Raw genomic sequence first — 20,440 nt, forward strand, 5'->3', positions numbered from 1 at the left:
GAAGGCGAGGAGGGAAATAACAATAACATATGGAAGACCTCTATTAAAAAAAAAAAAAGTCTTTCAAGTGGGTAATTCCAACAAAACATAATATTTTAATTAGGTGTTTTGGATGCTGAAGGAATTAAACAATTAGCCAGCCACTATGCAACTTGTACAGATTCTGAAGTTATTTCTATACATGAGTTCTCCTTCGTATAGAAACCGGTTGGCCCTGACTCCAAGTTTGGCTTCTTCTGTGGTCAGTTTTGAGGACCTCGTTTCAGATGTGGTGGGGTTACTCACCTTCCTATCTAGTGAGCCCCGCACATGAAACTGCTTTGCTTCTGTTTTAAAAGCAGCTTTTACGGCAGGCTGGCCTTTCACCTTTGGGAAATGAGGGTGCAGGTCTCAACCCAAGCAAAGCCAAGGCTGGATGCATCATCCCCACCCTCAGAGCACAGCACCCTGGGAGGCCCAGGGGAAGACGGGGTGAGCCCAGGACACACATGGTGGCAGAGACGGCAGAGCGTGACAGGGCGGCCCCTAACGCCCTGCGTGTGCTTCTGTTACCAGAATATTCGACACCACAAATAGCAAAACATTTTAATCCATTAATTCTAAAAATAAGAGACATTTTACATCCGGTGCCGCCACCTCCTCAAAAGTCTATTGCAGCTGAGACAATCAGACTGTGAAAGTATAATTCACACGTTAAAGGTTAGAGACGCCGCTTTGGACCAGACCATCTTGGGAAGATTTTCCTCTCCTTTGCTTGTGACCAAGTTGTTGGTTTGGGGGAGAGGGTGGGGGAAGGGAGGGGAATCCTTCAGAGAGAAAGCTTTCTCTGGCTCTATAAACCTTGCTCTGTATTTTTTTAAACCCATCTGTGATGTTTGAAGGCAGAGCGAGGAGAAAACCAACCTCCCCAAGTCCCAGGATTTGAGCTGGGCTCCTGGGACTAAGTCCTGAGGTTCAGTTCTATTTCCACCGACACTGAGATGGGAGGTACCAGGGTTCTTGCTTTAGTTACAAGAGGTGTTGGGAATGAATGCCCACTCACATTTAATAATAGCTTATCTAGAACAGAACTCTGCAGCACAATGCCAACAACAAGAGTGTGTTAAAGCAGGCTGGAGAAGAAAGGAGACATCAATACAACCGGAGGCTTCCTTTGTCCTTTGTCCCTCTTTTCAGAATGAGACGAGAATTCAGCTCGAAACAGCTCTCCTGAAAGGCCCCACGCTGGACCCCCCACGCTGAACCTGGGCTTCTGATGCCAAGCCTTTCGGGCCTCAAGCTTTCGTGATGTAGCCTTCTCGAATGAGGAAATCATAGATTTTCCGGGTCTTGTTCACATCTATCTTGATGAGTGCTCTCGCCTGGGCCAGTCTCAAGCCTCCTTGCTTGCTACACTCATTCAAGAGAGCAGATTTATATTCTAAGTAGGCTCCTGGGACCAACCTCACCATCTGACAGAGCTGCAAGACACGGAAAATTTCAGACACATTAACATCCATCATTCTCATAACTGACTCCAACAGGTAGCACCAAAATAAGATGTCAATGTGAATCAACCCCCAACTATTTACAAGAGCGGCGGGGTGGCTGGGCCGCATTCCATTTGGTCTCTGCTCTGGACGAATGCTGCCCCCAAAGACAGAAAGGAGAGAAAGCGGGGAGGTGGCAGGAGGGGTGATGCTGCCAGCATGTGCCGGCCGGCTCACCGGGGCTCGTCGGGGAGTAATACAAAGCATGTGTCTCGAGGAGCAGCCTGGGGAGAGGCCCAGCACATTCCAAGGGAGCCCGTCAGGGGAGCCACGGGGCAGGAGCGGGGGTGTGTACAGAAATGTGGCTCCTCGAGTGTGAATCATGGTGTCGTTAGTGTTGGCACCAGGCTGTAGTCCCTGCCTCTGTGACTGCACTTCCTGCTCTGGGATCTTGTGAAAAGAAGCAACCCCCCCCCCCCGCGCCCCCAAGCTGCTGGAAACCAGCTGGCTCGATTCCTCCTAATCAGTATCCAGCAATGAGAAGTCGGAGGGCACTAGCTTGTGGCCAGGGACAAAACTGCCTGAAAGCGTGGCCATTTCACGCTTGAACTGGGACTCATCTGAGAGCCTCCTTGGCAAGGCTTCAATACAACGTCCACTTTCCTCCTGTTCCCAGCTAATTTTGCTTGCTTATTCTGCAGTTAGACAGAACTGCTGCTGCTCCTTGGGTGACCACACCGGGTCGGGGTCCAACCTGGTTCTCCCACCCTCGAACCGTGCGCTCAGCCCGTTGAGCACTCTCTGGCTCCTCACCCAACCAATCTTTTGTATTCCTACAGGATACAAGACAGGACTAACCCTAGGCCTATGCCTGATGCCACTGGACCCCTGACTGGAGTCAATGCCATATGGCAGTGGAGGAGATTGAGACAGAAAAATGCAAAGGAACAGGGAGGAGTGAAGGCGAGACTTCTGGGGCGAGAGCGAGAGGACAATTGGGTAGGGTGCTTGCCTTGCATGTGCCCACCCCAGGGTTGATCCCTGGCAATCCACATGGTCCCCTGAGTGCACAGCTGGAAGTAACCCCTGAGCATCACTGGGTGTGGCTCCCAAACAAAAATTTACGAGGTGGTAAAGGGGGGGGGGAGCACTCCTCTTTTGGAAGGGTCTTCAGACTTATGGCATATTCTTCTGAAAATGCTTGAGGAGTCTCTTGAGGCTGGATTTCAATTGTAGAAACAGCCCAAAGTAGTGTAAGTCTGATGATCATAAGGGAGATGTAGATCTTGCATGGCATTTTAAAGTAAAATGTGTAACTACATATGATGAATTCCTTCCTTTATGCTTATAAGTGCGCCTTGGAGATAATTCCAAAAATCTTTTTACCTGCAGGTGTATGTTGTGTATTGTTGGAGTAAGTGTAGAACTTCTCAAAGTGACCATTCCAGTAGGATTTATCTTTATATTAAAACCACATTTCATTAGCCAGAGAAGTAGGACAGGGGTTAAGAGCTTGCCGTGCATGTGGCTGATTCAGGTTCAGGTACGATCCCTGGAACAGTATCTGGTCCCCTGAGCACAGCTAGGAGTGACTGGAGGTGGGAAGAAAGCCTGAGCACAGCTGGGTGTGGCCCCAAACCTCAATAAAGTTCTTTACGTGTAGAAAACAATACAAAACAAAACATTTCACTAACTTAAAGAACTTAGCACAGTATCTGGCACCTGGTGAATGCCCAATAACTGAGTCGCTCTTGAGGTTTTTCCCTGTATTGTTCTCTCAAAGGTGGTGGCCGGGACATAGACAGGCGTCTCTGAGACGTGCCAACCCTCGCCTTGGCTCTTCTCTCGAGGGCAGAGTGGGCCGTGAGCTGTGTGTGTTTGGTGAGCAGAGCAAAAGGGGTTTGATCCTGAAACCCGTGAATCACTGCAGAGCCAGCCCCACCCTCTTTCTTTGAACGCCCCTTCTTTTTTGTTACCTCCTTTTCTTTATCATTCAGCTTCTCTGTGCCCGGGAGGCCAGTGAGGTTCAGAGGCGGCGCACTTCGTCGACCTGTGGACAGACAGAGAGACGGCAGAGAGTTCAGAGCAGAACCGAGGGCTGGAGGTGGAAGCAAAGCACTGCCCCTGCAGTCACCCCCGCCAGGTGAGGATTGCTGCGACAAAGCGGGCACTGTCCACTATCTCTCTGTGCCTCAGTATAGCCAGCAACACAGATGCCCCAAGGCTTATCTGAAAACGAAAATGGCTGCTCACGTGCCCTTCATTCTGTTAAAAATACACACATGATCACTCAGACCTTAACATCAGGTACAACCACTTACACAGCAGTTCTCACCCATTTCTTCTCTTTTGGGAGGTGAGGTGGGGGAGTTACACCTAGCTGCATTCAGGGATCAATCCTGGCAGTATTCGGGGGACCATATAGAGTGCCCAATATCACCTGGGTTGGCTGCATGCAAGCAAGTACCTTACCTGCTATCCTATCTCTCCAGTCCCACCAAATTCTTTTTTTTGGGGGGGCGGGGGGGGGGCTGGGGCACACCTGCTGATGCTCAAGGCTTACTCCTGGCTCTGAACTCAGGGATCACTACTGGTGATGTTCAGGGGACCATATAGGATGCCGGAGATCAAACCTGGGTTGGCTGTAGGTAAGGCAACCACCTTCCTGGCTGTACTATCCCTCCCTACCCTCCCCCTCATCCCCACCTATTTATTCTTAACCAAGTAAGAGATTCTAAAATCTAAAGGCCAGATGCCATCCAGCTGCGAAGGCCTTGACATAGGGCCTTGAGAGTTGAGGGATGGAAATAGCAGCTCTGCAGGAGACATTCCTGAACCCCCACACTCTGCTACACTGCAGAGCCCATAATTAACAGGTGCCATTTGCCTTCAGATCAAAGGCAGACTGTTATGCCAGCGAAAGAAGGTCCTTCCCACTTATTATGTGAAAGAGTACCTGCTCCTTCCAGAGTCACCCTGTTTACCTGAACGAACCACACACAAGCACGGACCGAGGTGATTTCTTAGGCCTAAGAAACCTAGAACGAGGTCATTGCAAGGACGGGAAATTTGGATGTTCAAAATTGGTTTTCTGTTTTGAATGTATGTTTGGGTTAATGTTTAACTGTTGAGACTGAACAAAGCAGAAGAAAATGTAGGAGGAATATCTTATATTTGATGAAGGTGGCTGGTTTTCAGGGTGGGAGGGAGGAAGGCAGAGGGACCATTTCAGGCTGCCCTGGTGAAGATGTAGGCAACCAGGAAGGGCTTCTTAAGAGCCAACAGGCCCAAAGAGGGGCCCACCATCACTTGGGGCCTCAATGAAGTGCCAGTGGCCAGATTACATTGGGATCTTGGCTTTTCACCTGGCACTGCCTTAGGAGCAACTCAAGAGCACGAGAGGGGCTAGGAGATCTCTTCAACCCGAATGGAGAAGGCTAATAAAACTACAGTTCAGTGTTGGTGGCACAGAAAACACATATTCCAAAGTTACACAGTCATGTTCGTTCACTCATTTTATTGATTTATTTTTGGTGGGGGTGGGTCACACCCAGCAGTGCTCAGGGCTTACTCTTGGCCCCGCACCCAGGGATCACTCCTGGCAGGTTTGAGGGACCATATTGGGGTGCTGGGGGATCAAACCTGTGTTAACTGTGTTTAAGGCAAGTGCCTCCCTGCCCCTTCCACTGGACTATTACCCCAGCTCTAAGTCTACTCATTTTAGTGAGCCAATGGTATCTATATTCTGGTATTTAGATAGGCTCAGAGGTTACAAGGAATTTAACCAATAAACTTGCATTTAACTTTCCTAACGAAGAGGCTCTCTTTCCCCCTTCATGTATTAAGAAATGACTTGGGCGGCTGGAGCGGTTGTACAGCAGGTACACTTGCCTTACATGTAGCCACCCTGGGGCTGATGCTCTACATCCCACATGGTCCCCTGTGCTCATCAAAAGAAATTACACCAAAAGTAATTTCTGAATGCAGCACCAGGAATAAACCCTAAGCACTGCTGGGTGTGGCCCAAAAACAGGAGAAGGAAGGAAGGGAGGAAGGGAGGGAGGGAGGGAAGGAGAAAGGGAGGAAAGGAGGGAGGGAGGGAGGGAGGAAGGAAGAAAGGAAGGAACTTGAAACAAAGCAATACCCTTAAAGTGGCTCTTTCTGACACATGTCCAGTACTGAGTACTAAGCAATTCTGAAATGCTAAAGTCAGCTGTGCCAAATATCCAAGTAATGGTAAAACTGCAGAAAGGTAACAGTTTTGACTCACTGGAGTGATCCTTATGTTCTGATAAGGGGAAGCAACTGATCTGGCATGTGGGGCAAGATGAGTGATAACCAAGAGAACAGGGAAAGAAACACTACTATCAGGGCAGAGAGTATTACAGCAGTTATGGTGTTTGCCTTACATGCAACAGACCCAGGTTTGATTCCTGGTACTCCATATGGTCCTCCAAGAACTACCGGCAGTGCCCCAACAATGAAAATTAAAAAAACAAACAAACAAAGAAAAAAACCAACCTGTGGTAAATGTAACTATATACATAAAATAAGAAAACACCTAGAGTTCTTTCTTCCTCTGCCTCTGTACTCTAGCCCTGAAGACTGTCCCGGTGTGGCCATGGTCTCTCTGAAAACTTGCTGAAGTTCATGGATCAGGCTAACATTTAGTTACATCCTGTTTCCACAAAGAGGGGCATTACTACCTTACACTTCCCAGAATGAAAGAATAATTACCTGAATTTGAAGTCATCGGAAGGGAAGGACTCAGACCGGAATCACTGCAACAACAAAACAGAAAACTTTAAATGTCATACTTAAAAAAGGCAGTTTCCAAAAGCCCTGGTGCAACTGTGTACCACCTGTCCGGTAAGGCGCTTGTCAGTGGTACAAGGAGAGACTGCTCTGTTATAGAGGGTGCCTCACTGTCCCAACCAGGAAAGGAAACAGTTTTCGGGGTAAGGGTTGTGCTGAGATTTGCTAAGAAAAGCTTTTGGCGTGGAATACCACATGAATTATTCATGGGGAAGGGTGAGGAATATGATTCTCCAGAGAGTTTCTGCCAAAAGATAGAGGGAAAGAGAAGGCATGGGTAAGAGATGGCGGCTAATTCCCTTTCCCCCCACTAACCTATCATAACTTCCTTCTATATTGGGGCAATATTGGCTCGCATTATGGTATGTTTGAGGAGTGCTTTTTACTCCTCTTCCAAAGTTAAGCTGTCAAATCAGACCCAACACTGAGGTGCCCAAATCCCCCTACCACCATCCATTCACCCTCTAATGCCTCCTGATGCTGGAGCTCTCAGTTCTGCAATCTGAATCAAAGGTTGTTTTGACTGTTCTCTTGACGTCCTGGCTTACAGCCCGTCAGGGAGACCTCTCTTTCTCCTTCCGACTGATTTCACTTAGCATGAACCCAGCCAGATCTCTCCAAGTGACACAGTCCACCTTCTCATAGCTGAGTAACATCTATTATGTACATACATTTACACACCGAGACTTCTTTAACCACCTATTCACTGTTGGACACTGGGGGTTTTCCAGTGCTACTGTAAGCAGCGCTGCGATCAACATAGAAGTGCATGTATCTTTTTGAATTATTGGGGGGGAGTTGCTTTGTATTGTGGTGCTCGAGATCAAACCCAGAACCTCACACATGAGGAGGGTGCTTTATTGCTGAGCTCTGTCCCGAGCCCTTGAATATTTTTATATTTTGCAGGTAACACAGCCTGGAGTGAGACTGTTGGGCCTATGGCAAATCTATTGTCAGCTTCCTAACTTCCAGAGAGGCCGACCAGCCTGCTTTTCTTTCTTTTTTTTTTTTTGGGGGGGGTCACACCCGGCATTGCACAGGGGTTACTCCTGGCTCATGCGCTCAGGAATTACTCCTGGCAGTATTCAGGGGAACCATATAGGATGCTGGGAATTAAACCTGGTTGTGCAAGACAACAGCCCTACCTGCTGTGCTAAGCTCCAACTCTCCAGCCTGCTTTTCCACCAACTGAGATAAGAATTCCTTTTTCTCTACCACCTTGACAACACTCACTGGTTTGTGCCTTTCAAATGCAGACTGTGGCACAAAAGTGAGGTACCCTTATTGCAGCGTTAGTTTGCATTTCTTTGATAGTAAATGATGACGAGCACTTTTTTTTTTTTAAAGGAATTCACTAATCATTAAAAAATAAGATCAAAATTTGCAAAATGGGATTCTAGGGGGATAACTATGTTTCTCCAAAAAGGGTTAGTTATGGTACTATTTCTGATTCAGACTGCACAAATGCTCTGGATTCTTCTGGATGTTAACTTGGCTGTCTAGGCGGGGCTCTCGTTGGAAATGTGGAGACCACATACACTGGCCAAAGCAACCTCGAGGAGGCTGGCCCTGGGACGAGTCACCCACATGTCGGCCTGGCGGCGCAGCCACTGCTGGCAGGCGCTGCTGTCCTGGATGTACTGGAGGACCTCTGAGAGCATGGTGCGCTTGAGACGCTCTTCCTCGCGTGTCTTCTTCAGGTGATCGTAGGTCCTGGCACCTGGTGGGGAGGGGAGGAAAAACAGGAAGACGGCAATGACAGAGAGCTGGGCTAACGGAAAGGCCGTCTGCCGAGAAGCAAAACTGCAGCCGTGATGACCGTTCTACAACAAAGAACATTAAGCCCCAAGCGAAACACCTCTAGTGGGCTGGAAAACGAGTACAAAGGTTATGGTATTTGCCTTGCATGCAGATGACCCTGGTTCAATCCCTGGTGCTGTATAGGGTCTCCTGAACAACCCCAAGTCCAAAACCCATCTTGCTCAGAGGTTACTCCTGGCTCTGTGCTCAGGAATCACTCCTGGAGGTGCTTGGGGGACAATATGGGATGCCGGCATCCCAGATCAGCAGTGTGAAAGACAAGTGTCCTACCTACCAGACTATCACTCCAGCATGAAACACCTTCTTGAGAAAATAGAAGAAATATTTTCTTTTTCTTCCTTTGGGCTGGAGCAATAGCAAAGCGGTAGGGCGTTTGCCTTTCACGCGGCCGACCCAAGTTTGATTCCTCTGTCCCTCTCAGAGAGCCCGGCAAGCTACCGAGAGTATCGTGCCCACATGGCAGAGCCTGGCAAGCTACCCGTGGTGTATTGGATATGCCAGAAACAGTAACAATAAATCTCACAATGAGAGACGTTACTGGTGCCCGCTCGAACCAATCGGTGAGCAACAGGATGACAGTGACAGTGACAGTGATTCTTCCTTTACAAAGCTTTTGTTTCTTAATGAAAAATCCAAACAAAAAAGTACACCTTCTGCCAAAATACTTTTATTGGGCAGTGCTGGGGACTGGACTCAGGGACACATGAAAGGCAAATGCTCATCCACCGAGTATACCCCAGGCCTCTAAGTCACATTTTTTTTTTTTTGTTTGTTTTTTGGGTCATACCCAGCGATGCTCAGGGGTTACTCCTGGCTTTGCACTCAGGAATTACTCCTGGCGGTGCTTGGGGGACCATATAGGATGCCGGGGATCGACCGCGTGCAAGGCAAACGCCCTACCCGCTGTGCTATCGCTCCAGCCCCAGTCACATTTTTTTTTCTCCTGCTTTTTGTGTCACACCTGGTGATGCACAGGGGTTACGCCTGGCTCTGCACTCAGGAATCATTCCTGGTCGGAATCATATTTTTAACACCATCATACTTCCTGTTTATTTTCCCCCTTTTCCTATATTTTCACAAAGTCATGGAGTACAACAGGCACACACTCTTTTCTCTTAAAAACAAGCTAGAATTACAAATAAAATTCAGTCCTCACTGCCCGGTACTATGCCCTTCCCCTTTCCCAGAGGCACTGAGCCATTATGAGGGAATCCAAACTAGGTATATCAAGGGGTTTCAGATGCATCATGACAAACAAACGTCACCTGGCATTCTACACACGCTCAAAGGGCACAGAATCCAAAACAGTAAACCAGTTGGTTTCAAATCGTTCTACCAAGCCTGGGGAAACCATGACATGATGTCAGGGGTTTCCGTGCAGAACGGGCCACTGCTGCATACTGACGGTCCTGGGCATCTCCCACGGCCTGGACGCCCACACTTCAACCACAGCAGCTCCACTTCTACCTTACTGACAGATAAGGGCTGCACACAGAGGACACTTCAAAACGAGCCCCACCATGACAATAAAGCGCCATTATTCTAGGCTGAGGCCACACCCTGGGGGCTGTACGAGGCACAGCTACTTCCTGTGGGCAGGGGGTGGCAACTTTCAACCAGAGGAAGGAGGGAATGCTGGGGGCGACGCCAACACCAACAACACAGCCACAGAGACTGCCAACGGCGAGTCGCTGTGTGCCAGGTATTGTGCTGTGTCTTCATGCTCTATCTCTAACTGAATCTTCAGACCTAATGCTCTGAGAGTTGGAAATTTGAAACTGAAACAGAACCACAGAGCTGGTAAACAGGAGAGTCAGAATTCAACCCCAAGGAGTCCAAGTCTAGACCACAAGCTGGCGCTTGTGTAAAACACGCTTCTCTTCCTTATGGCCTGGCTCTGCTACAGCTCCTCTTAATCACTTTGAGCCTTAGATCCTTCTTTAAATGGAAAGAGCAAGGCCATCCTTGTGAGGCTGCTAGGAGAAGCGACTGACATGACCCATGTGAAATGCTCACCGTGGGGCTGGTACGTGGTAAAGTGCGCAGACCTGGCTGCTGTTACTCTTTTATCGCTACTTCAGGTAACCCAGACACAACCACGTGGAGCCAGTGGGATCCTGGGTCATGAGAATCATCAGCCTATGCCTCACGAAACATTAAGGGCAGGAGCGCTTTTGCAGTGGGTAAGGTGCTCGCCCTGCATGCTGCTGACCCAGCTTCAATCCCTGGCACCCTAGATAGTCCCGGAAGCCTCACCAGGATGTGATCCCTGAGCGCAGAGCCAGGAGTCAGCTGTAAGCAGAGCCAGATGTGGCCTCCAAACAAAACAGAAATATAAATAGGGCTTGGGGGTGGGGTGGCAAGGAGACAGTTCCATGACAAAAGCACTGCCTTGCAAGCACAAGGCCACAATCCAAGCCCCAGCACTGCCGCCTTCACTGCGGGGGTCCCACCGCACTCGCTGATGCAGAAGCCATTTCTGGCCACCCCCCAGCCAGGTGTATGTTAGCAAGCACACTGGGTTCAACGCCCCAGTCAGTACTGCATCTAAAAAAATGTGCCAAGGGTCAGGGCTGCAGCTCATTGGCAGGGCACTCTAAGAAGCCTGGAGTTCAGTTCCCAGCAGCGCTGATGGGTCTCCTGAACACTGGACTGGGAGCAGACCCTGACCACTGCTAGGCCTGGCCTAAAAACAGACAAAATGAAAACATAAAACATAAATACTAATCTTTGCTGAGACACCAAGCCACGAAAAATTCCAGGTACACTGGTTTTCAGGCTGAAAATAATGGGGTCTTCCTGGCGTTGGGGCAGGGACCTCCCCCAACCGCCTACCACCTTCATACCTCCCGAAGCCCCCGCAGCCTCACTCAAATCCCACAGTTGCCACCACAATCAACTTATCAGTCCAGTTCTGCCCAAGCACACCTCTAAATTCCACAATACCGATAGCCCAGTAAGAGCGCACCAAATTAGACAAGAAAGTAACACTGAAGCCAACTAACCTCAACGAACAAAAACAAGAACAGAAGGCTCAGCTACCAAGCAACAGCGTAGTCAAGCATCAGTGAGATGGAACAATTTTCACAAATATTAAAGTTTTGTTTTCGGTTCTTTTTGGGCCATACCTGGTGAAGCTCAGGGGTTACTCCTGGGTCTGCACTCAGGGATTACTCCTGGCGGTGCTCAGGGGACCATGTGTGATGACAGGGATTAAACCTGAATTGGCCACATACAGGGCAAATTCCCTACTTGCTGTATTATTGCTCCAGTCCCTACTGAAGTTTTTTTGATAGTTTCTCTAGCCATTCGGTTGTAACATGCAATATAAGACATATTACTGTGTGCCTGTGATGGGGGCAGGCTTGTGGTGGGGCTGGGGTGTTGGGAAAACGGGGACAAAGGTAGAGGGAATGTCACTCTGGTGGTGGGTGTGGCGTGAGAACACTGAATGCCTGAAACGAGTGAATTAGGTACAACTTGGTAAACCATGGTGTTTAAACAACGTCAAGAAAGAAAAAGACAAGACAGGTGAGCACCATGGCCAGGAGTGCAAATCCGTGCTGAGCACATCTGAGCCCCACAAGTGACGTGTGACCCTCAGCACTATGACCAGAATGGTCGGGAGTGCCCCCACCATAGCAGGACTCTCCACGGCAAGACCAGGAGGGCCAGCCCGGTGGCAGCGGGGGGTGGGAGTCTCCAAGGGCGCCACAGATCAACACACGGGGGACAGGAGGAGAGCACTTTCAGATGCTCAAGGCTGAAAACTAGACTGGAAACTCCTTTAGAGACCACGGGCTCAGCCGAAACCCAAACCAGCACCTGCTTTCTGTCATGGATTTTATTTCACTTCCTGTTCCACAAAAAAAAAAAAAAAAAAAAAACAACCTTACAAAGAATTGAGGCATCTCTTATCTTTCTTTTTATTATTTTTAAAAAGTTTTTGAAGAGGGGCCGGAGCGATAGCACAGCGGGTAGGGCGTTTGCCTTGCACGTGGCCGACCCGGGTTCAATCCCCGGCATCCCATATGGTCCCCCAAGCACCGCCAGGAGTAATTCCTGAGTGCAAAGCCAGGAGTAAACCCTGAGCATCGCTGGGTGTGACCCAAAAAGAAAAAACAAAAAAGTTTTTGAAGAGGTCCACACCTGACAGTGCTCAGGGCTTACTCCTGACTCTGTGCTCAGGGAATCGTATGGGGTGCTGGGTCACATGCAAGGCAAGCGCCCTGCCCGCTACACTCGCTCTCTAGCCCCAGAACAGAGACATCTTTACTAGGAGGAGCGTGAGCTTTCCTTTCAGAAGGAGGAAAGCCCTCTTGAAGAAGCCCCCAGCACTCACGGACACTTCCTCTCTGCGTCCTGCCCACCCACCGTGCGCAGCCTTTGCATACGTACTACAGAAATTGGTGATGCCCGCAGTCCGGTATTCCTGGAGCCTCTTGATTTCTCTTCGAAGTTCAAATTCCACTGGTTCCCCCAAAAGAAGCACAAAGAAAAAAAATCAACATCAATGAACACTTTTGCAATTAGGCAATTCTTCTTTTATGGAGAAGACTGGGCACCCCCATTAGGGGGAAGCCCTCTTTGTTGCTGACATCTGAAGATCTGACCCCGGAGCTGAGAAGAACCGACTCCAGAACCTACTTCCCGCTGCCTGCGCAGCTGGAGAAAGCAGCTGGCACTGTCTCTCAGCGAGCAGGCTGAAACCACTTCCCTACAGGAGCAACAAATGCAACTTAAAATTTTATGGACTATTTGGGCGGGAAATTCAGGCAGCATCACCAGTCAATCCTGGTAGTGTTCAAGGGACCCTGTGGGGCTGGGGGTAAAATTAGAATAGGCTGCATGCAAGGCAAGCACTTAATCCCTGTACTATGTCTGTGGCCTCACAATTTTGGGGAGGCATGGGGGGAACTATAACCGGCAATGCTCAGGGCTTACTTTTGGCTGTCCTGGCTGTGCTCAGGGATTATTTCTAGTGGGACCTGGGGATCATATGGGGTACCGGGGGATTAAATCTGGGTCAGCTATGTGCAAGTCAAGCACCCTACATACTATTTATATGCTCTGGCCCCTTTAAATAATATATATATATATATATATATAATTTTTTGTTAATATAGAAAAAAATATGCATGTTGGTTTGGGAACTATACCCAGTGGTGCTCAAGGAACCATATGGGGTGCCAGAGATTGAACCCGGGTCAGCTGCATGTAAGACAAGCATCCTGCCTGCTGTACTATTGCTCTGGCCCAAAAATATAAGTTTTTGAACAATTACATTTCCTTGCCTATCCTTTGTTACAATATCTATCCTATTAAATTCTTTTATCAAGCCCGTCTCTGCTACTGCTGGATGTGGCCTTCTGGCCAGGGAAAGTCAAAAGCTTGTGGACAAGTCCTGGACAGCAACTTTATAACTTTTCTCCTATGAAAACAAACAAACAAAAAAAATCAATGTTTTCTTTAAGCCCAAGATTTCTATCTTTTCTGAGAACACAGGGCAGGCTGCATTGCTGTGGCTATCAGGAGGTACACAATCAAGTTGGTGACTTGATGTTTTTGTCTGTCTGTTTTGGCAGTTCTCAGGGCTTATTCCTGGCTCTGCACTCACGGGGGGTCACTTCTGGTAGTGCTCGGGAGACCATATACTGTACCAGGGATTGAACCCGGGTTGGCTGCATGAGAGATAAACGCCCTACGCACTCCAGCCCCAAGCCTGACACAGGATGAAGGCAGAACTTGGGCAATCATCAATGGGCGTAGTTCTACAGAGTAGCACATAAATCAGGAAAGACATAAATTGAGACGGGAATAAAACTGGGCCTGGAAATAAAGGCTCAGCCACCCAGCACAATTCACACAAAGAAGACCAACCCAACAGCGTGTGATGTCATGTAAGAACTATCTGCATGATGAGCAAGACAAGGGCCATGGGGCTGGAACTCCTTGGAACAAAACCTGGGAGCCAACTCTGCCTCTCGGGATGGAAAGCACAATTTTGGTAGATTTCTGCCTACCAGTCCAGTGTTTTGAAGTCTACATCTTCCTGCCTGAATAACTTCACTTTTTCAGGTGAAAAAAAAAAAAATCAAATAACTGGGTAAAGTACTCTGGAAGGCAAAAAACAAAACAAAACAAAAAAGAGTACTCAAAGTACTCTCATGAGTCCTTTCTCATTTTTTGTTCTCATTTTAAAAATTAGGTTTAATGCTTAAATATTTATTTAAAAACAAACAAACAACTACAGCTAGAATTTGCCTCAAAACAATATAGGTAAGGCCAGAGAACTAATACAGGAGCAAGGCACTTGCCTTACACATGGCCAACCCCGGTCTGATTCCCAGCACCACATGTGAACCCACGTAAACCCCTGAGCCCTGTCGGGAGTAATCCCTAAACACAAAGCCAGGAGTGAACCCTGAGTACAGCCACCTAAAACCTAAAAACAGTAACAAAAAACAAAAACAGGCAAACTCAGGAAGGAACTGGATGTGTAAAGATGAAACCAGACTCGTCATATATAGTTAACAATACTTCTGAATATATTTGAAAACTCCAAATAAAAAGTGGGGTGGTTGGGACAGAGAGACAGGATGGGGTTTTAAGGGACTTGCTATGCACGGTTTGATTCCTGGAATCACAGGGTCCCATGAGCACAGAGCTGGGAGTATCCCCAAAGCACTGCTGGTATGGCTCCAAAACTCAAAAATAAATAAAAGGTGGAAATGGGGGGCTTGATAAATAACTATTTAACTGGAAACAAAGAAAGACATTCTATTCTCAACCCCTAACGATCCAAATTTATTCATGGAAATAAAAGGGAATAATAGAAATTTTTTTAAAAAATCCATTAATTTACTGAACTTTTATATAAGAACACAAACACAAGTATTTGTTTAAAGCTCAAAAACCACCTACATGCATGACTTTCAATGAATTTATCGTGCTCCACTGGACCCACAATTCTTGCAAATCGCCTCATAGTTTCATAAAGTTCTTGAACCTCTTTGGGATACCGCCGTTCCATTACTGCAGAGAAAGTAAAGAACAACTCTGTTACAGAGAACCGAAAGATCCCTAGTTTCCTGAATTTTTTTTTCCTTTTGTAAGTGAAATGGAAGGACATTATTCCTAACCTCACATGACTAACTTACCCATGACAGGAAGCAAACAGGAAAGCGACGAATTGCAAAACACTAATCATAATGATAACAGCATCATGGTAACTATCACATAGGGTTGCTGTTATCATGGGGCTCATCTGTCCTCCGAGCACCCCAGTGACCTCACACCTCAAGGCCTCCAATCCTGCACAGGAGAAGGAACTCGGCCAGTGACAGGAAAGCCAGTTAAAGAAGATCCTGCATTCTCAGAACAAGGTTGGGGACGGATTTCGGCATTAATTTATGCAAAAAAACAAGAGAAATGCAAACACAATAATCTGAAGAGGTCCACTATCCGGGAACAAGTGTGTGATTTCTGCCCCAAACTCTTTCCCCTACTTACACATTTTCGCATGGAGCCTTCATTTCTTCATTCTCCATATGGGTCATTTATACGGGTCTAATCTAAGCTAAATTAAGTACCACAATTTGATTTACTGCAAACGATACTGTATTTGGCAACTATCACGAAGGTCGGTGATTACCTAAGCTGGGGCAGTAAGCATCAGCAACTCTGAGCATCACTATTTACCAAATATATAATAAAAAGAGGCATCAGTGAGGAAGATGGGGAGTGACACCCACCAATACTGACAAAGAGTGGAGGGACTAGGAACTCTTGGGATGCTGCTCCTTAGCCATTTCCATCTTTGTTTGTTGGTGGTGGGGGGACCACACCCAGTGATGCTTTGGGTTTATACTTGGTTCTGAGCTTAGGGATTACTCCTGGGGGGTGCTCAGGGGACCAAATGTGGTATTAGGGATAAAACTCAGGTCGGACACATGCAAGGGAAGTGCCCTACCCACTGCACTATCTCTCTAGCCCCCGTCATTCCAATATATAATCAATAGGAACTAGGCTATTTCTGTCTACTCAAAGATACAAGCTTTTGCTTAAGGACAGTTATATAAATTGTCTTCCTTCGAAATTAACCTATTCCCTCACAGGAAACATTCTTGTCCACAAATTCCAGAGGCTGGCTTGGGACATGGCTCAGAGGTAAAACAAACACTTCCCTTGCATAAGGCCCTGGGTTTAATCCCTGACACCTCAAAGTAAATAAATAAATAAATTCCAGGAACTGACTTGATGATCAGCCAAAAATTATTTCACAATAAAGATCAAAAACAAACAAAACCTTAAAACAGTGATAATAGAAGAATTTATCATTAAGTACAAACTGGAGACCACCCCCCTAAATCCTAAATAAAGACAGAGCTTTAGTCACAAACAACTTCATTATATTGCTTGTTATTTTTTTAAAAAAGCACATTAAGTTCTAATAATAAAAGACAGAGTAAACATATCAGAGCACTATAGCACTGTTGTCCCATTGTTTATCAATTTGCTCGAGTGGGCATCAGTAATGTCTCCCATTGTGAGACTTGTTACTGTTTTTGGCATATCGAATATGCTACGGGTAGCTTGCCAGGCTCTGCCGTGTGGGCTGAAGAATCAAACCCGGGTCGGCCGCGTGCAAGGCAAATGCATCATCACTGTCACTGTCACTGTCATCCTGTTGCTCATCGATTTGTTCGAGTGGGCACCAGTAACATCTCCATTGTGAGGCTTGTTGTTACTGTTTTTGGCATACTGAATACACCACGGGTACCTTGCCAAGCTCTGCCACAAACACATCATATACATATAAATATAACATAGTCTCTATTAAAAAGTGATATCCGCAGCATTCCATCTCAGAATTGCTCACATCCACACTGGATTTATTGTTCCTTTTTTTAGCTTATTTTATTTCATGGGCTCTCTCCCTCTGGAGAATTCTTTATTTTCTATTAAATCTGTTACCTTTTCTTCTCACCTCTAAATGAAATTTTGTTACTTAAAAAAAAAAAAAAGACATTCTCACAATTCCACAATAACTTGAAAAATGTGTAATGAAAAGTCAAAAAAATATAGGACACTCTTATGACCACGACTACATAAAAAGACATTAATTTCTGTTACTGGATGCTGTGAGCCCTAGAGTGGCACAGTGTCAAGCCTATATGAGGAGCTGGAGTGACAGTATAGCGGGCAGGGCGCTTTCCTTGCATGCAGCCGTATGGTTTGGTTCCCAGCACCCCATACAGAGTCCAGAGCACTGACAGGAGCAATCCCAGAGCACCCTGAGCATCGCTTCATGTGAGCCAAAACCAAAACCAACAAATAAACAAACAAACAAAAAATGCCTATATAAGTTGATCAACAAGGCACATACAGGGTTGGAGACAGTACAGGGGTGAAGCACTTCGTCTTGCACGCAGCCAACCCCTGTTTGATCCCCAGTACCTCATATGATCCCCCAGCCCTTCAAGGATTGATCCCTGGGCACAGAACCAGGAGTAAGCCCAGAGTGTTGCCCAGTGTGGTCCCAAACACTCCAAAATAAAACCTTAAAATAAAAATAAAAACCAAGGATATGAACAATAACCATTAGGTATTTTCACAAGACAATTGTGAGGTTGGAGAGATAGCACAGGGCTAAGACACTTGGTCCTGCATGAGGCCAACCCTGGCTGATTCCCCTGCACCACCTATGTTCCCCTGAGCACAGCTGGGGGTCAGCTTCTGAGGACCACTGGGTGTGGACCAAATCCCCTCCACTCCAAAGAGTATTTTGACACTGTACTATTACAAACATTTTTACAAATATTAGTTATTTTGAGATCTTTCATAGATTTTTGGGAGGGTTGGGGGAGCAGGTTCAAGCTGGTGGAGCAAGTGGGGGTCGCTATTCTTACAGCTCAGGGATCATGTGGTGCCAGAGATCAAACCTGTAGCTTCAGCGTGCGAAGCATGTGCTCTAGCCCTGTGAGCCATCTTCCTGGCCTTCAGAGATCATTCTTGGGGGCTGGAGAGATAGTACAGTGGGTAGGGCGTTTGCCTTGCACAGGGCCAACCTGGGTTCGATTCCCAGTATCCCATATGGTCCCCTGACCACCACCAGGAATAATTCCTGAATGCAAAGCCAGGAGTAACTCTTGTTCACCGATGGGTATGCTCAATGTTGGATATCAACATTGTTTAAGGTTTAAGTGTTTAAGGTTTCACTGGTGAACTGTCCCTTTCCTCCTCCCAGAGAAGCTTACATGCCCTTGCTAACATCCTTAATTTGGTTAAAGTCTATTTTCAACCTTTCCTTTGTGTTGGATGTTATCTCTAAATGCTTTAGGCTTCATCAGTCAACTGCCCCCTTTCTTCCTCCCTGAGAAGTTTAACATGCCCTTGCTAGCATCCCTAACTTAGTTAAAAGTTTATCTTTAACCTTTTCCTTATATTTTACCTCTCATTGTCACAGTTCTCCAAGTCAGTCCTGATTACCTACAAGCCAAAACTTTCTGGTAATTCTGGACTTGTATTTGTACTGTATTTGAAGTGCTGTATGTTTGTACCTGCTTTTCTATTTCCCCTATAGTCTTTTTATATTTTACTATAGAGCAATGTTCTTTGGTTAAACACAGAAAGACCATTAATGCTATGCTCCTAATATTTGGGAGTTGACTGACGCTGAAATATCTACTCCTGGGCATAATTACTTGGTCATAACTAATTGACTCAGACTTCAGTTTCTGTAGTTCCTAATACCCCAAAAGGGAGGTCCCGCCGTGGGACTGGGATGGACTTGGGGCCAGTGGAAAAACTACCCGGCATCGAAATGGGACATTCTAGAAAGCATAAATGCATGGTCTTGATGCAAACTGTTACAACCTAAGAGACATGACCCCCATGGGGAAGGACAAACTGAACTGGCCTGAGGACTTAGTCTGGGATTTACGGTAACAGCCTTGCTCTCAGCCCAGAGAACTAAGTGTTGGGATCTTTGTCTCTTACTGTGTTTATCCAAACAACTGCGAGTATTGATAATTAATACAACTAGAAGGAAAGATAAAAGCAATGTAGATGTCCCTGGGAGACAAAGTGTCTTCTTGAGTTGATCTCCCCAAGAGAATTTCCTCAGCCAAATGTTTATCTATGTAAATGACCAATCTCACCTGTCCTTACCTCAGCTCCCCTTCAGATGTTCTATAAGTATGCTAGCAACTCTGCATTAAATGGGCCATTTTCACCATCAGACTGTGGTCCCCAGATTCCCCGTCTCCCCATCTCTCTGTGTCTCTGTTGGGGAGCCTGGGGAAGGTGGGGAGGCGGCTCAGGGCCACCCAATACACACACGTGTCCAGCAGCAGCAGCAGCCCCCGAGGATTATTTTATGAATTTACAACCCAATAAAGAAACAACAACAACAACAACAACAACAACAAAACAAAGGAAAAAAAAACAAAGATCATTCTTGTTTGCTAAAAGAATTCCTACTTCTTTGTTTTGTTTTTGTGGTTTTTAGGCCATATCCTGCAATGCTCAGGATCAATCCTGGTGGGGCTTAGGGGACGATATGGGGGTGCTGGGAATAAAACCCACGTCTGCTGTGTCCAAGGCAAGTTCTCTACCCGCTGTACTATCACTCCAGCTCCATGTTTGCTTTATTTTAGGGCCACACCCAGAACTCACTCCTGGCTTTGTGCTCAGGGGTCACTTCTGGTGAAGATTGGAAAACCACATAGAGTTCTAGGAATAGAACCTGGGTCTACATGCAAGTAAATGCATTACTGTACTCCACTACAGTTAGAAGTAGAAAAAGAACAAGATTTTGTCCAGTTTAGACAACTCCAATATATAAGATTTTAAAGTTAGCATTCATTTAAAATTTAGAAGTTTATTATCACCATTACATAATGTTAGATGTCATTTTGTTTGCCTGTTACCATAAGAAATAAAATTCTGATTTTTCTCTCAAGATATTTGTAAAATTTCATGATGAAGTTTATATCATGCTTAACAAATAATTCTAAGCATTCTAATGATCCATTATTATTCATATAATTTTTTTTTGCTTTTTATTTTATTTTATTTTATTTTATTTTTTAAGAATATGGAACGCTTCACGAATTTGCTTGTCATCCTTGTGCAGGGGCCATGCTAATCTTCTCTGTATCGTTTCAATTTTAGTATATGTGCTGCCGAAGCGAGCACTGCTTTTTATTTTTTAATGTAAATGAAAGCCGCAACTGTTGATTGAACTCTAGAATAGAAACTGATTAGATAACAAAGCTCCAACTCAATAAGTTTAAAAATCAATTTTTTAAATGTGAAAACTGTTAGAGCTC

At 46.3% G+C, this 20,440-nt stretch overlaps 1 protein-coding gene and 1 non-coding gene across 2 annotated transcripts in view; both read right to left on the bottom strand.

The window, feature by feature from the left end:
- Positions 1-571: 571 nt before the first annotated feature.
- Positions 572-20,440, bottom strand: part of TADA2A (transcriptional adaptor 2A) — a 71,616-nt gene continuing 51,747 nt past the window's right edge. The window contains exons 11-16 of the mRNA XM_004608594.3: positions 15,030-15,140; positions 12,504-12,575; positions 7,872-8,004; positions 6,207-6,250; positions 3,446-3,519; positions 572-1,460 (exon numbers count right to left, since the gene is read on the bottom strand). Coding sequence (XP_004608651.2) covers positions 1,275-1,460; positions 3,446-3,519; positions 6,207-6,250; positions 7,872-8,004; positions 12,504-12,575; positions 15,030-15,140 — 620 coding nt within the window. The 3' untranslated portion in view covers positions 572-1,274. The remainder of the gene's footprint in view (positions 1,461-3,445; positions 3,520-6,206; positions 6,251-7,871; positions 8,005-12,503; positions 12,576-15,029; positions 15,141-20,440) is intronic.
- On the bottom strand, positions 20,200-20,306 carry LOC129403805 (U6 spliceosomal RNA). Its single transcript, XR_008629466.1, has one exon. It is a non-coding gene; the product is annotated as a U6 spliceosomal RNA (small nuclear RNA).

The sequence above is a fragment of the Sorex araneus genome, chromosome 3 (assembly GCF_027595985.1).
Source record: "Sorex araneus isolate mSorAra2 chromosome 3, mSorAra2.pri, whole genome shotgun sequence".
In the NCBI taxonomy this organism is placed as follows: domain Eukaryota; kingdom Metazoa; phylum Chordata; class Mammalia; order Eulipotyphla; family Soricidae; genus Sorex; species Sorex araneus.